Raw genomic sequence first — 15,408 nt, forward strand, 5'->3', positions numbered from 1 at the left:
TCTGTGATAACCTATATGGCAAGGAAATCTGAAAAAGAATATGTGTGTAACTGAATCACTGTTGTACAGCAGATATTATCACAACCTTGTGAACCAACTATACTTCAATAAAACATTAAAAAATGAAAAAAGTATGCTATTTAAAACTTACCCACTGCTGTACAGCACAGGGAACTATGCCTGTGATGGAACATGATGGAGGATAATGTGAGAAAAAGAATGTATATGTCTACATGTATGACTGGGTCACTCTGCTGTATAGCAGAACATTGTAAATCAACTACAATAGAAAAAGTAAAAATCTTAAAATAAAATGTATCAAAAGGAGAGGAGGAAATACACTATTAAAATAGGCTAATTGAAAAGCCCAACTCCACTGTCTGACTGTTAATTTTCTCTCCTTTAGCCAATCTTTAATGCTTATGCAATCTTCTTACAGTTGCTTTCGAAGAGTTTAAATTGTCTAAGAATTCTTCTTAATGGTAGGTAAAAATGGTAAAATTCCATAAAAAGCAGACTTCAATCAATTAAGCCAAAACTTGACTGAACGCTCCTGAGGGACTGGGCTGATAACTGCAGACTGGAGGACTATAGCATTGTCAAGTGGTCTTTTTTTCTTGAGGCACTCTTTTACTTCTATTTTATTTATTTTTTGTATTTTTTTTAGAGGGCCACACCCATGGCATATGGAGGTTCCCAGACTAGGGGTCAAATCGGAGCTACAGCTGCCAGCCTACGCCACAGCCACAAAAACAAGGGATCTGAGCCACGTCTGTGACCCATACCACAGCTCATGGCAACACCAGGTCCTTAACCCACTGAGGGAGGCCAGGGATCAAACCTGCATCCTAACGGATCCTAGTCGGGTTCATTACCACTGAGCCATGATGGGAACTCCTAAACTCTTTTATTTTTAAACAGAGAACTGTGAGGTAAATACCTGAATGCCTATGGTGAGAAAACTTCCCAGTTTGCTGACAGGGGCCCCACGACATGGAGGTCACACAAGTGTCAGCTCCTAGCCTGAATGCATGGATTTCGAGCTTCTAAAACTTCTGCCTCCTTCCATCAGGCAGGAAACCAGTGGGCATAGTAGAAGAGTAAGAAAACCATCAGGACTTGGCTCTTTCTCTTGAGAGCTATTTTAGTTCAAGGATCTCTGAGAATTTCCCTCAGCCCATAGATAACAAAGATAAAAATATCTAGTTCATAAAAATAATATTTACCCTTTTCTGAAGTCTGAAAGAAACCAGCCCTTCCATTGTGTGACTGCTCGTTTTTGGTTTGTTGAGATAAGTGATCTTCCGGCAACATGGAGCTATTAAACGGATTCTTCCTTTGCTGGGGAAAAATATTGTTTATTAAACTCATTTTAAGTGTCATAACACCAAGTCAGTGACAGAAAATGCTTATTATTATGTCCAATATGTGATAGTTCTATGTGGTAAATTCTTTTTTTTTTTTTTTGTCTTTTTCTTGCCTTTGCAGGGCCGCACCCACGGCATATGGAGGTTCCCAGGCTAGGGGTCTAATCCGAGCTGCAGCTGCTGGCCTACACCACAGCCACAGCAACACCAGATCCGAGCCACGAGATCTGTGACCTATTTACCACAGCTCATGGCAATGCCAGATCCTTAACCCACTGAGTGAGGCCAGGGATTGAACCCGCAACCTCATGGTTCCTAGTCGGATTTGTTTCCACTGCGCCACAACGGGAACTCCCTATGGGGTAAATTCTATCTGGCATGTTTGAAAAAATGGCTGTCCTCATAAATGCATTGAGCATAGAATGACCATGTATGCCATACCCCGCCCCCCCAAAAAAACCTGTATAAAATATATTCAATTCCAGAGTCCTACAAAGGTAAACCAGAACCAGGCATGCAAATGTAAATCTCACAGAGGTGTGGTTTTTTATAGAAGTGAAAAAACTTGGGCCCAAACATACCAAAGAGCTGGGCAAGGGCAAGGTGAACCTGAGACCCTCGTCAGGGCAGGTTCCCACCAGTGCCCTTTCTACTATATGAGACTCACTCTGAGAGATTAAAGCTGTACGAAGTATAATTCTAACTGCCCTTCTTAAAAGGATGTAAAAGACACATATCAAAGTATCTTAAAGTGGAGTTCCCGTCGTGGCGCAGTGGTTAACGAATCCGACTAGGAACCATGAGGTTGCGGGTTCGGTCCCTGCCCTTGCTCAGTGGGTTAACGATCCGGCGTTGCCGTGAGCTGTGGTGTAGGTTGCAGACGCGGCTCGGATCCCACGTTGCTGTGGCTCTGGCGTAGGCCGGCGGCTACAGCTCCGATTAGACCCCTAGTCTGGGAACCTCCATATGCCCAAGAAATAGCAACAACAACAACAACAAAAAAAGACAAAAGACAAAAAAAAAGTATCTTAAAGTGCTTCATGGTCACTATTACAACCATCAACTCTAATGACAGAAAGGGTATCAGTAAACAGATTTTTTTTTTTTTAAACATAAGACTGAAAATCCACGTTTGCTATCTGTAGTTTTGCACACTGACAATTCCCCCACACAACCTCTAACAGAGTTTCAGGGAGTCAGGGATAGGGACTGACACAGAACTAACAAGCCACATTCCACAGGCTGAAAAGAAGCAGCCTCTAATAGTGTCAGACTTTTTTTTTTTTTTGGTCCATATGCGCCTGCAGCATATGAGGTTCCCAGGCTAGGGGTCCAATTGGAGCTGTAGCCTCTGGCCTATGCCACGGCCACAACAACACTGGATCTGAGCTGGACCTGAGACCTACACCACAGCTCACGGCAATGCCAGATCCTTAACCCACTGAGTGAGGCCAGGGATCGAACTTTTGTCCTTTTGGATGCTATTCAGATTCACTTCTACTGAGCCGTGACGGGAACTCCCAGACTTTTTAGTCTTTAGAGGGAAGACTATCTTCAACCATGCAATAACATGGTATTCATAAAATTTTCCACCACAAGAGTGATTTCCTATGTTAAATAGTAAAAACTGGGAGTTCCCGACATGGCTCAGTTAACGAACCCGACTAGTAACCATGAGGTTGCAAGTTCGATCCCTGGCCTTGCCCAGTGGGTTAAGGATCCGGTGTTGCCGTGAGCTGTGGTGTAGGTTGCAGACGCGGCTCGGATCCCATGTTGCTGTGGCTCTGGCGTAGGCCCGAGGTTACAGCTCGGATTCGACCCCTAGCCCGGGAACCTCCAAATGCCTGCCGCAGGTGCAGGCCTCAAAAAGACAAAAGATCAACAACAACAACAACAACAAAAAGTAAAAATTATCTCTATTTTGTAGAGAAAAAAAAAAGTACTACAAAATCCTCTTTACTTCATGATGCTTTGATAAAATGAGGAAAATGGCATTCTTGCCTCAAATGACATTTTCAAAGTCTGAGCGCAATCTACCTTGGTTGGAGACGCATCTGACTTCCTTGTGTTTTCCTGGGATGTATCAATCACGGTGGAAGCTGGATTTACCGCACTGGAACTGCAAAAGAAGCAATAATTCAGAGAATAAAAAGCTACTCTTTGAGGAAGTGTAAATCACGCCCCTGAAGCCAAAAGCTTCGAAGGCAGGGTAGGAGAGGAAGTTTATCAAATCAAAGAGCCAGGAAGGGAGAGGGACCTGGAGCCTAGGGATGATGAAGCAGTCAAGCAAAGGCAATGGTGGAAAAGAAATGAAAGACAGACATGAGACAGGACAAAACCTTCCATCAGAAGCCTGGACATTTTTATCACAATACCAGGCACAAAGGACATTCACAGTTTAAATCTGTAGAAATAAACCTGTCTCTGTGTTGGAAGCTAACACCAGGTATAGGTTAGAGAGTGGGCAGGCAATGTCCCTGCTGAAATAAGGCCCCCAGCAATGGAGAGAGTCCACAGGCCAGGGCCCAGCATGGCAGTGCTGTAGAAAATTGCTAAAGGCAAGACTCAGGGGAGACAAGTGACATGGCAATGGAAGAGAGGAAACAGCAGATCTCAGAGACGCTGTGACTGGACGATGGTGGATTGGGGCAACTTACTGCCAACTTTCAACCCAACTCTCCAGGCAGGCTAGATGAGTTCCTGTTCAAATACAAGAGGCGTAAGGACAAGAAGAGCACCCAGAAGCTTGAGGGAGGTGAGAAGCCTGGAGCTGGCTTAGAGGATGAGGATTCTCTAGATCATGATTCCGTATCCCAGGCGGGGGCAGGGCAGCTCTAGCGGCAGAGTATGGGGAGAGTGAACGGAGAAAAGAGAGTTGAGCTCGCTCCCTCCTCAACAACCACTCCCTTGGCTAGTGAGTAAGAAGGGCAATAAAGGGTCATAGTAGCCCCAAATAGGAAGGAAAACCACCTGCTCAGACTTCCTGCTCCAGGGGCCTAGCCTCAGGCATAAAAGGTGAAGTCACTATTGGCTGAAAGCACTGTGCCTGTGTTAAACTCCACCCATTCTCTTCGTGACATTATTGAATTAAAGGCTTGGAAAAATACCACATAGGGTGCTGGCTTTTCAAGGCACAGCTAAGAAACTGGAGGTAGGGGAGAGGAGCACTTTGCCCCAAGGTCACAGAAACTTGCCCAAGATTACTGTCGCTAAATTGTGGGCTAGATTTTCTGCACCTTCATTTCCATTCCTTCTTGCTGCACTTCAATTGCTCTTTTGTATAGTTAGTCCAAGGAAGAGGCTGAACACTTGAAGGCATGCTTCCTTTCGTTCCCCTTCTCACTGTTCCAGAAAGCATTTATTGCAGATGAGGCGGATGTGTATCAAATACAGCTTGATCACAGGGATATGAGAAGGGGGAAAGAGGATAGGGAAGGGAAGGGCAGGGAAGAAGAGTAGGCACTTTAACAGAGCCGGAATTAAGGCTAAGAAAAACACACACACATACACACTGCAGAAGGCCTCTATTCTTATAACAGGTGAATACAAAGTTGAAACAAGTTATCCAGCAGCCAGTGTAAAAAAAGAATCCTGGTCACTGATAGACCTCACAGTAAAAGCAGCCGAGAGCTCAGGACTAGAAAGCAACGTCTCTTGAGTGTCGCCTTAAGAAGCCAGTGAGTGAGATGCTATAGCAGACACCGTGTCCAGTTTGTCAGAGTGTTTTGTATCATCTTCCTTAGTAAATAAAAGAGCGTATGATCAGAGGATCTGAGCCACATGCTAATGGTTGCAGTCTCCATGGAATAGCCATTTTCTTCCTTCCCTTCCCCACTCTCCAACAACAAATGACAAGCAGAGCCTCTATATCCTCTTCCCTCTGCTCCCTGGAAATCCAGTTCCTGTGACTCCAGTGCCACCAGCCCCTGGCAACTACCCATGTCACACCTCATTGCTGCCCTCTCCTTCCCAGAGATGAAACCAGTCTCTCTCTTACTAAACTCTACGCAGCAAAGGACTTCTGGTCTGCTCTGCAACGTCATTCTGTGCATACACATCTTGTCTCTCATAGTAAAGTGGTAGATCCTTTGAGAACATCTTGATCATCTTTCCATTCCCCCACAATGCCCTGTATAGTGCCTGGTATACAACTGGTGAGTGACTGAACAATTAAAAGCTGATGGAGCCGGTGCCAGGGAAGGCAGCAGCAGACAGGAAACCATGTTTTTTGTCTTTTTTTTTTTGTATTTTTGCCATTTCTTGGGCTGCTCCCACGGCATATGGAGGTTTCCAGGCTAGGGGTCGGAGCTGTAGCCACCAGCCTACGCCACAGCCACAGTAACTCGGGATCCAAGCCACATCTGCAACCTACACCACAGCTCACGGCAACGCCGGATCCTTAACCCACTGAGCAAGGCCAGGGATCAAACCCACAAACTTATGGTTCCTAGTTGGATCCATTAACCACTGAGCCACGATGGGAACTCGTTTTTTTTTTTTTTTTTAAATCAATGTTACCCACAGCCGATGGAAATCCTGTGAATTTAGATTGTTATGATCATTATACAACTACAGATGTGATAAATTCATTTGAGTAATAAAAAAAAAGAAAAAAAAATGTTACCCACAGCCACTATAATACTCAGTGGAGAAAAGCCGAAAGCCTTCCTGCTAAAATCTGGAACAAGACAAGGATGCCCACTCTCACCACTTTTATTTAACATGGTATTGAAAGTTCCAGACACAGCAACCCAGAAAAAGAAAGAAAAGAAAAGAAAAGAAATCCAAACTGGAAGAGAAGAGGTAATTGTCTCTACTGCATATAGAAAACCTTAGACTCCACACAAGAACTACTCCATCTAATAAATGAATTCAGCAAAGTAGCAGGATACAAGATTAACATTTAGGAATTGCTTGCATTTGTAATATACTAACAATGAAATATTAGAAAAGGAATATTTAAAAAATACCTTTTAAAATTGCACCCCCAAAAATAAAATACCAGGAATAAACCTGAACAAGGAGGTAAAAGACCTATATGCTGAGAACTATAAAACATTAATCAAAGAAATTAAAGAGGATTAAAAAAAAATGGAAATCCCATGCTCTTCAATTGGAAAAACTAATATTGTTAAAATGGCCATACTACCTAAAGCAACCTACATTTTTAATGTGATCCTATCAAATTACATGAGACATTTTTCACAGACCTAGAACAATAACCCCGAAATTTATATGGAATCATGAAAGACCCAGTATTTCCAAAGCAATCCTGAAGGAGGCAGGGGGAAAGCAGGAGGCATAACTCTCCCAGACTTCAGACGATATTACAAAGCTACAGTAATCAAAATAGTGTGGTATTTTAAAAAAGGAGTTCCTGCTGTGATGCAGAAGGTTAAGAATCCAATTGCAGCAGCTCAGGTCACTGTAGAGGGGCAGGTTTGATCCCAGCAGGTTAAAGGATTGGGCGTTGCCACTGTGGCACAGGTTGCAGATGCAGCTGGGATTCAGTCCCTGGCCTGGACACTTCAGATACTGGGGATACAGTCATGTACATATGAACAAAAAAACACACACAAAAAAAGTGTGGTATTGGTACAAAGACAGACATACAGATCAACACAACAGAAGAGAGAGCCCAGAAATAAACCTAGACACCTACAGTCAATAAGTTTTCAACAAAGGAGGCAAGAATATAAATGGGAAAAAGAAAGTCTTTTTAGCAAGGAGTGCTGGCAAAATTGGACAACTGCATGTAAATCCATGATGCTAGAGTGCACCTTCACAGCAAGCACAAAAATAGCCTGAAAATGGCTTACAGACTTAAACAGAAGACATGACACCATAAATCTCTTAGAAGAGAACATAGGCAAAATATTCTCTGACATAAATTGTACAGATATTTTATTAAGGCAGTCTCCCAAGGCAATAGACAAAAATAAACAAAAATAACAAAAATAAACAAACTGGACCTAATCAAACTTAAAGTTTTTGCACAGCAAAGGAAACCATAAACAAAACAAAAAGACAACCTACAGAATGAGAGAAAATAACTGCAAATGATGCAACCAAGGGCTTAATCTCCAAAACACAAAAATAACTCATATAACTCAACAACAACAACAACAAAACCCAATTGGAAGACGGACAGAAGAGCTAAATAGACATTTCTACAAAGAAGACATATGGATGGCTGGTAAGCACATGAAAATATGCTCAACATCACTGATTATTAGAGAAATGCAAACAAAACTACAACCTCACACTGGTCAGAATGGCCATCATTAATAAATCTGCAAATAGCAAAGGCTGGAGAGTGTCTGGAAAAAAGAGAATCCTCCTACAGTGTTGGTGGGAATGTAAATTGGTACAATCACTACGGCAAACAGTATGGAGGTTCCTTAGAAAACTAAATATAGAACTGCCATATGAGGAGTTCCCGTCATAGCACAGTGGTTAACGAATCCGACTAGGAACCATGAGGTTGAGGGTTCGATACCTGGCCTTGCTCAGTGGGTCGAGGATCAGGTATTGCCATGAGCTGTGGTGTGGGTTGTACATGTGGCTCGGATCCCACACTGCTGTGGCTCTGGCATAGGCTGGTGGCCGCGGCTCTGATTGGACCCCTAGCCTGGGAACCTCCATATGCCGCGGGAGCGGCCCTAGAAAAGGCAAAAAGACCAAAAAAAAAAAAAAAAGAACTACCATATGATCCAACAATCCCACTCCTGGGCATATATCCAGACAAAACTATAATTCAAAAGGATACATGCACCCCTAGGTTCATAGCAGCACTATTCACAATAGCCAAGACATGGAAACAACCTAAATGTCCATTGACAGATGAATGGATTAAGATGAGGTACGTATATACAACAGATTATCCCTCAGCCATAAAGAAGAACAAAATAATGCCATCTGTAGCAACATGGATGCAACCAGAGATTATATTAAGTCAGAAAGAGGACAAATACTATATAATATCACTTAATGTATTGAATCTAAAATATGGTACAAATCAACCTATCTACAAAACAGAAACAGACTCACAGACATGGAGAACAGACTTGTGGCTGCCAAGGGTTGGGGGGAGTGAGATGAACTGGGAGTTTGATGTTAGTAGATGCAAACTATTACATTTAGAATCAATCAGCAATAAGGTCCTACTGTGTAGCACAGGGAACTATGTCCAATCTCCTGTGACGGAAAATAGTACTTAAAAAAGAATGTGTATGACTAAATCACTTTGCTGTATAGCAGAAATTGGCACAACATTGTAAATCAACTATACTTTAATTAAAATAGAAAAAAGTCTATGTTACTTCACAAACTACAAGGCACATTATTTGTGTTTTAAACAAAATATCTTTGTTCCTGTTATTCAAAAAGCAAAAGAGAAAATGAAATGAGGCATTCAGAGTACATGATCAGATACAAAAGTTCCAGAAACATGCAGTATTCACAGGATTACCTTGTGGTTGGGGCAGATGGAAAATGGGAGAAGGGTGGCAGACTTGGTTAGCTATAGTTCACAAGTCTGCTTAAGTAGAAATAATTAAAACAAGAATCCTATGCCTCAGATTCTGTTTATGAACATGCAGCTCCTTTCACACTTAAGCTCTGACTTTGCTTCTCTCAAGGAATATAATTTTTTGCTTGTCTGTCTTTTTTTGGGTGGGGGGAGGGTGCTGATAACATGTGGAGTTCCTGGGCCAGGGATCAAACCTGTGCCACCACAGTGACAACACCAGATCCTTAATCACTAGGCCACCAGGGAACTCCTTGCTTGCCTGTTTCTTACTGGGCATCATCATTACAGCAACCATCTTATTCTCAGTTGATCTTTGCAACATCCCTGTGAGGTACATATTCTTTTCCTCATTTTACTTGTGAGAACACTGAGGCTTGGAGAGGTTAAGTTACCAGCTCCGTGTCACAGAATTAGTGAAGGAGCTGGGGATGTCCGCCAGGTGTGTCTAACTCCGATTCCAAAGACAATCACGGTGATTGTTGGGCGCTGCTGCCAAGGATTTCTCACATTAGCAAAGCAGCGGTTTATGAAAGAGGTCTGGAGTGAAGTCTGGGCCATTCTTCCTTCCCAATGACTTTCCTGTCTGTCACTTCCTTTCCATCCCTACCCATTTCTGTCATCTGTATTAGCCTCACACCTGACCTCCCGACTCCAAAGTTCCACTCCCTTAATGCGTTCGGCATTTGGCCACTCAGCTGGAATGGGCTAAAACCTCACTTTGATCATGTCGCTCTTCTGCTCATTCTCTCTCCCGTACCCTCAAGGCCTGTGGAAGGAAGCTGGAGTCTGAACTCAGGAAGGAACTGGAGATGCTCCTCCCTTCTGCTGGCCCTCATGCCAGGCACACCTCACTGCCCCCTTTGCTGTCTCCTCCAACCTAGCTCCAACCTCCCCTTCAAATGTTTGCTCGGCAATCTTTTTTTTTTTTTTTTTTGTCTTTTTGCCTTTTCTAGGGCCACTCCTGCAGCATATGGAAGTTCCCAGGCTAGGGGTCTAATCGGAGCTGTAGCTGCCAGCCTACACCACAGCCACAGCAGTGCAGGATCTGAGCCACATCTGCAACCTACACCACAGCTCACGGCAACACCGGATCCTTAACCCACTGAGCAAGGCCAGGGATCGAACCCGCAGCCTCACGGTTCCTAGTCAGATTCATTAACCACTGAGCCATGACGAGAACTCCTGCTCAGCAATCTTGACCCAAATCCTCACTATCACCTCCAAGCCCAGTCCAAATCTCACCTTTGTGGCACTGTTCACCTCTCAGCCCAGCCGGAAGTGGGTCTCCTTGTCTTAAATCTTACAGTTCATTCCACTGGTACTTTGGAACTGGATTTGCTCCCTGCCTGGCACTATGTGTTATCATGTGATCAGATATTCATATAGGGAAGCATTATTTTTCCTAAGAGAACGTAGTTGCTATAGCCAGACACCGTGTCTTCTGTTTCTTAGAATCTCTCTCAGAGGGATTAGCTTTCTATTCTCAGGTTGTGTCCTGCATATGAAAGATATTCAACGCATTACATATGATGCATTCTTGAAACTGTACGGCAAGCCGAAGTTCACATCTTGTGTTCTGTAATTTCTTCCCTCAGGTACCATTCAAAAACTACCTGTAATACTAGAGGTAGCACTTAGACAAAATAGGTTTACTTCTTAAGAAGAGTATCAAAATATTAGACTAGGATATTGCTGTTGGGGTTCCCCCTGTAAAAGTGTTGGCATTTTAATACAGGTCTTTTTTTTTTACTAAAAAGCATAATAATGTTAGGTCCAGTGTTGGGGACACTTGGGGAGGAAGGAGGTAGGGTTTTATAGCAGTCTTGGAACTGCACCGACATGGGCAGCGGGATAATCCAGCCGGTCATAAAGTGCTTCTAAGCACACCCAGCGACTTTTAAAAGTTTTTGAACCTTAACCAGTTAAAACTAACAAGAGATATAGCTTCTTCTGAAGTCTTTTTCAGTTTAAATATTAATGGATTCTAGACAAGGTTTTTGTTTTTTTTTGTTTTTTTTTTCCCCCACTGTTTGTTTACTGCAGATTTTTCCCTTTGGATTGTGAATTCTTTGGACGCTAATGCTGGGCCTGGCCCCAGCCTCCGGCACTGTGCTAACACATGTTACACTCAGGGAGGCGTCAGCACATGTACAAACACATGAAGAAATGGGTTAGGGATTAAGTGAGTGAAGCAAATCAGGAAATGGGCTATGCCAGCTTTTCAAGTCAGTACGTTTCTTAAGTAAAATATCACTTATAGCAGTTCCTGTCGTGGCTCACTGGAAACAAATCTGACTAGTATCCATGAAGACGCAGGTTCAATCCCTGGCCTCACTCAGTGGGTTAAGAATCCGGCATTGCCGTGAGCTGTGGGGTAGGTCACAGATGTGGCTAGGATTCTGCCTTGCTGTGGCTATGGTATAGGCCAACGGCTACAGCTTCAATTCGATCCCTAACCTGGGAACCTCCATATGCTGCAGGTGCAGGCCTAAAAGGACAAAAAAAAAATAAAAATAAAAATAAAAAAAAATATTACTTCTCTGGTTCTACCATACTTCATGCTACAGATTTATCTAACAGAAACATTCCCATCCAAACATAAGGCATTCTGAGGTCACAGTGAAACTATCGCTACCACAACTGATGTGGCAAATCCAAGATCCTGTAGGATTAAGAAGGATTCTTTTAAGAGCTCAGCGTAAGTGATTCTGTGGGGCAGGCCTCCAAGGAATGAAATGTTCACATCACTGGATTTGTAATCCATCTAAGGACCAAAGATGAAATGCATTGTTCCAGAGACTGGCTCATCTCTACCCTGCTTTTTCGAGCAAGTGAAATGCCTCAACCTAATCCTATTATTGAGAGTGAAGGCAAGTAGCTAATCCTTCTGGGAGAGGGAGATAGATATACACAAACAAAAGCTTTCCAGGAAAAAGAGTATTACTGGAAAAAACAACACTATGTCAGAGCTAAAAACATGGTGTTAAGTGATTGGTTCCCACTGCACAGAGGCTAAGAGAGCAACTGGTGTCAGAAGTGAGTATCATGGAAGCACAGGCAGTCAAGCTTGAAGACTAGCATTTTTGGTTCACTATGATGACCTAACAAACAAACAGCCTCTCAATTCTACCAAAAACAAAGATGCACACTTTTTGCTTGCAAGAACACTCATCGTTTTCTCACTATTTCATAAGGAAATTCCCAGAGGAAAACCTGCCAGTGTCATGGAAGGAAACACCATGGTGCAGGCTTTCTCTTGTTCTCCCTTGAACTCATTTTGGAGACACTTTCTTTTGTTTATTATTATTATATTTTAATAGTTATTTCCCCAATACAACTTTTTTTTCTACTGTGCAGCATGGTGACCCAGTTACACATACATGTACACATTCTATTTTCTCACATTATCATGCTCCATCATAAGTGATTAAGACATAGTTCCCAGTGCTACACAGCAGGATCTCATTGCTAATCTATTCCAGAGGCAATAGTTTGTATCTACTAACCCTAAGTTCCCAAACTACCCTGTTCCCTCCCCCTTCCCCTTGGCAACCTCAAGTCTATTCTGCAAGTCCATGATTTTCTTTTCTGTGGAAAGGTTCCCTTATGTCTTATATTGGATTCCAGATAAGTGATATCATGTGGTATTTGTCTTTCTCTTTCTGACTTACTTCACTCAGGATGAGAGTCTTTAGTTCCATCCATGGTGCTGCAAATGGCATTATTTTGTTCTTTATGGCTGAGTAGTATTCCATTGTGTATACATACCACATCTTCCTAATCCAATTATTTGTCAATGGACATTTGGGTTGTTTCCATGTCTTGGCTATTGTGAATAGAGCTACAATGAACATGCGGGTGCATGTTTATTTTTTAAGAAAGGTTTTGTCCAGATATATGCCCAAGGGTGGGATTGCTGGGTCATATGGTAGTTCTATGTATAGATTTCTAAGGTATCTCCATACTGATCTCCATAGTGGTTGTACCAGCTTACATTCCCACCAACAGTACAAGAGGGTTCCCTTTTCTCCACACCCTCTCCAACATTTGTTATTTGTAGACTTATTAATGATGGCCATTCTGATTGGTGTGAGGTGGTATCTCATGGTAGTTTTGATTCGCATTTCTCTAATAGTCAGGGATGTTGAGCATTTTTTCATGTACTTGATGGCCATCTGTCTATCTTCCTTGGAAAAATGTCTATTTAGGTCTTTTGCCCATTTTTCCATTGGGTGGTTGGCTTTTTTTGCTGTTGAGTTGTATAAGTTGCTTATATATGCTAGAGATTAAACCCTTGTCAGTTGCATCATTTGAAACTATTTTCTCCCATTCTGTAAGTTGTCTTTTTGTTTTCCTTTTGGTTTCCTTTGCTGTGCAAAAGCTTGTCAGTTTGATTAGGTCCCATTGGTTTATTTTTGCTCTTATTTCTGTTGCTTTGGGAGACTGACCTGAGAAAACATTTGTAGGGTTGATGTCAGAGAATGTTTTGCATATGTTCTCTTCCAGGAGTTTGATGGTGTCTTGTCTTACATTTAAGTCTTTCAGCCATTTGAGTTTATTTTTGTGCATGGTGTGAGGGTGTGTTCTAGTTTCATTGATCTGCATGCAGCTGTGCAGGTTTCCCAGCACCATGTACTGAAAAGACTGTCTTTTTCCCATTTTATATTCTGGCCGCCTTTGTCAAAGATTAACTGACCATAAGTGTCTGGGTTTATTTCTGGGTTCTCTGCTCTGTTCCATTGGTGTGTATGTCTGTTTTGGCACCAGTACCACACTGTCTTGATGACTTTGTAATAGTGCCTGAAGCCTGGGAGAGTTATGCCTCCTGCTTGGTTTTTGTTCTTCAGAATTGCTTTGGCAATTCTGGGTCTTTTGTGGTTCCATACAAATTTTTGGGTTGTTTGTTCTAGTTCTGTGAAAAATGTCATAGGTAATTTGATAGGGATTGCATTGAATCTGTAGATTGCTTTGGGTAGTATGGCCATTTTTACAATATTAATTTTTCCAACCCAGGAGCATGGGATATCTTTCCATTTCTTTACATCTTCTTTAATTTCCTTGATTAATGTTTTATAGACATCTGCCACAGCTTGTTGCAACAGTGGATTCTTAACTCACTGAGGCCAGGGATCAAACCAGCATCCCCATGGATACTAGTTGGGTGCTTAACCTGCTGATCCACAACAGGAACTCCTGTCTATTTGTTTTCTTCACTGTGCAGCCTGGCTTTGGGACTGGAGACCCTGATGGCCAGCTGGGCAGCTCTCTCTCCATAGTGGTTGTACCAGCTTACATTCCCACTAACTGGAATAAACATGTAATGTAACGTCATGTAGTGGTAAGTGATGGAGGACAGTAAGAGGAAGTACAGGGATTCATTCATTCATGCCTTCCATAGATAGTGACAGCCTACTATGTGTCAGATACACAGTTAGAGGAGGGAGGTATAGTGGTGATCGAGATTCATGTCCTCGACCCAAGAAAGCAATGCAGTGATACTCAGCCCTAGGAATCTGAATTAAAAAAAAAAAAAAAAAAAAAGTTCCTTGAGTAATTCTCACCTATAGGTCTCAACAGAGAACTTCTCAAGTAACCCACATATCCGAAACCAATTATTAGTTATCTCTGGGTGTCCTACGAACAGCTCAAATTTCTTTTATTCTCATCTCTAAAATTCTGTCATGTTTCCTCTTTTCTCCATTCCCTTAATTAGGGTCGCACCATCTCCTACCTGAACTCCTCTTATTATGTCTTCATTGAACCCTTCCTCTACACTGTGACCAGAATCATTGTGCTAAAAAAGCAAATTTGGTCAGAAAGGCATATGGTAGTTCCTGGTGGCTTAAAGGAAAAAGTCTAGTCCTTTGGTCAACATTCAAGGCTTTTCAGTCTGGTTCCAACCTCTTTTTCCAGCTTAACTTCCCACCCCCATGCAATATATCCATCACACAAGACCCTTCCAGGTGCCAAGCCATATCAGACCCCCATGTCATCCCCTGTCTGTACTGTCCTCTTTCCATGTCTACCTAACAGAATCCTTCTCATCTATCAAGAATTGCCTTAAATACGACTATCTCTGGGATGAGTTCCTTACGGACAGGGACCATATCTTCTTTGTCTTTGAATTCCCAGCTACCATTTTGTATGCAAAAAATACTCAGGAATTGTTGACTGAATACGTGCATGAAGAAGGAATGAGTAACCCTACAGAATGATTTATTCTACTGGGTGCTAGCAAGATGTTAAGTCAGGGTTTCCCATCAATTGCAAACAAGGACATTTAAACTTTATTTCCAATATTCTGAAAGTAAACCTAGCTAACTTCTTAAAAAACCATCCTAAGAAAGGAGGTTCCCAGGCTAGGGGTCGAATTTGAGCTATAGCTGCCAGCCTATGCCACAGCCACAGCAATTCAGGATCTGAGCCACATCTGTAACCTACACCAGGGCTCACAGCAATACCAGATCCTTAACCCACTGAGGGAGATCAGGGATTGAACCCACAACCTCA

At 42.5% G+C, this 15,408-nt stretch overlaps 1 protein-coding gene across 5 annotated transcripts in view; it reads right to left on the reverse strand.

Moving 5' to 3' along the window:
* SYTL2 (synaptotagmin like 2) overlaps window positions 1-15,408 on the reverse strand; it is a 115,578-nt gene that overhangs the window by 38,263 nt on the left and 61,907 nt on the right. For all 5 annotated transcript variants that reach the window (XM_047754109.1, XM_047754113.1, XM_047754115.1 and 2 more), the window contains exons 6-7: window positions 3,405-3,486; window positions 1,227-1,341 (exon numbers count right to left, since the gene is read on the reverse strand). In XM_047754109.1, the coding sequence (XP_047610065.1) occupies window positions 1,227-1,341; window positions 3,405-3,486 (197 nt within the window). The remainder of the gene's footprint in view (window positions 1-1,226; window positions 1,342-3,404; window positions 3,487-15,408) is intronic.

Source organism: Phacochoerus africanus, chromosome 11 (genome assembly GCF_016906955.1).
Source record: "Phacochoerus africanus isolate WHEZ1 chromosome 11, ROS_Pafr_v1, whole genome shotgun sequence".
NCBI lineage: Eukaryota > Metazoa > Chordata > Mammalia > Artiodactyla > Suidae > Phacochoerus > Phacochoerus africanus.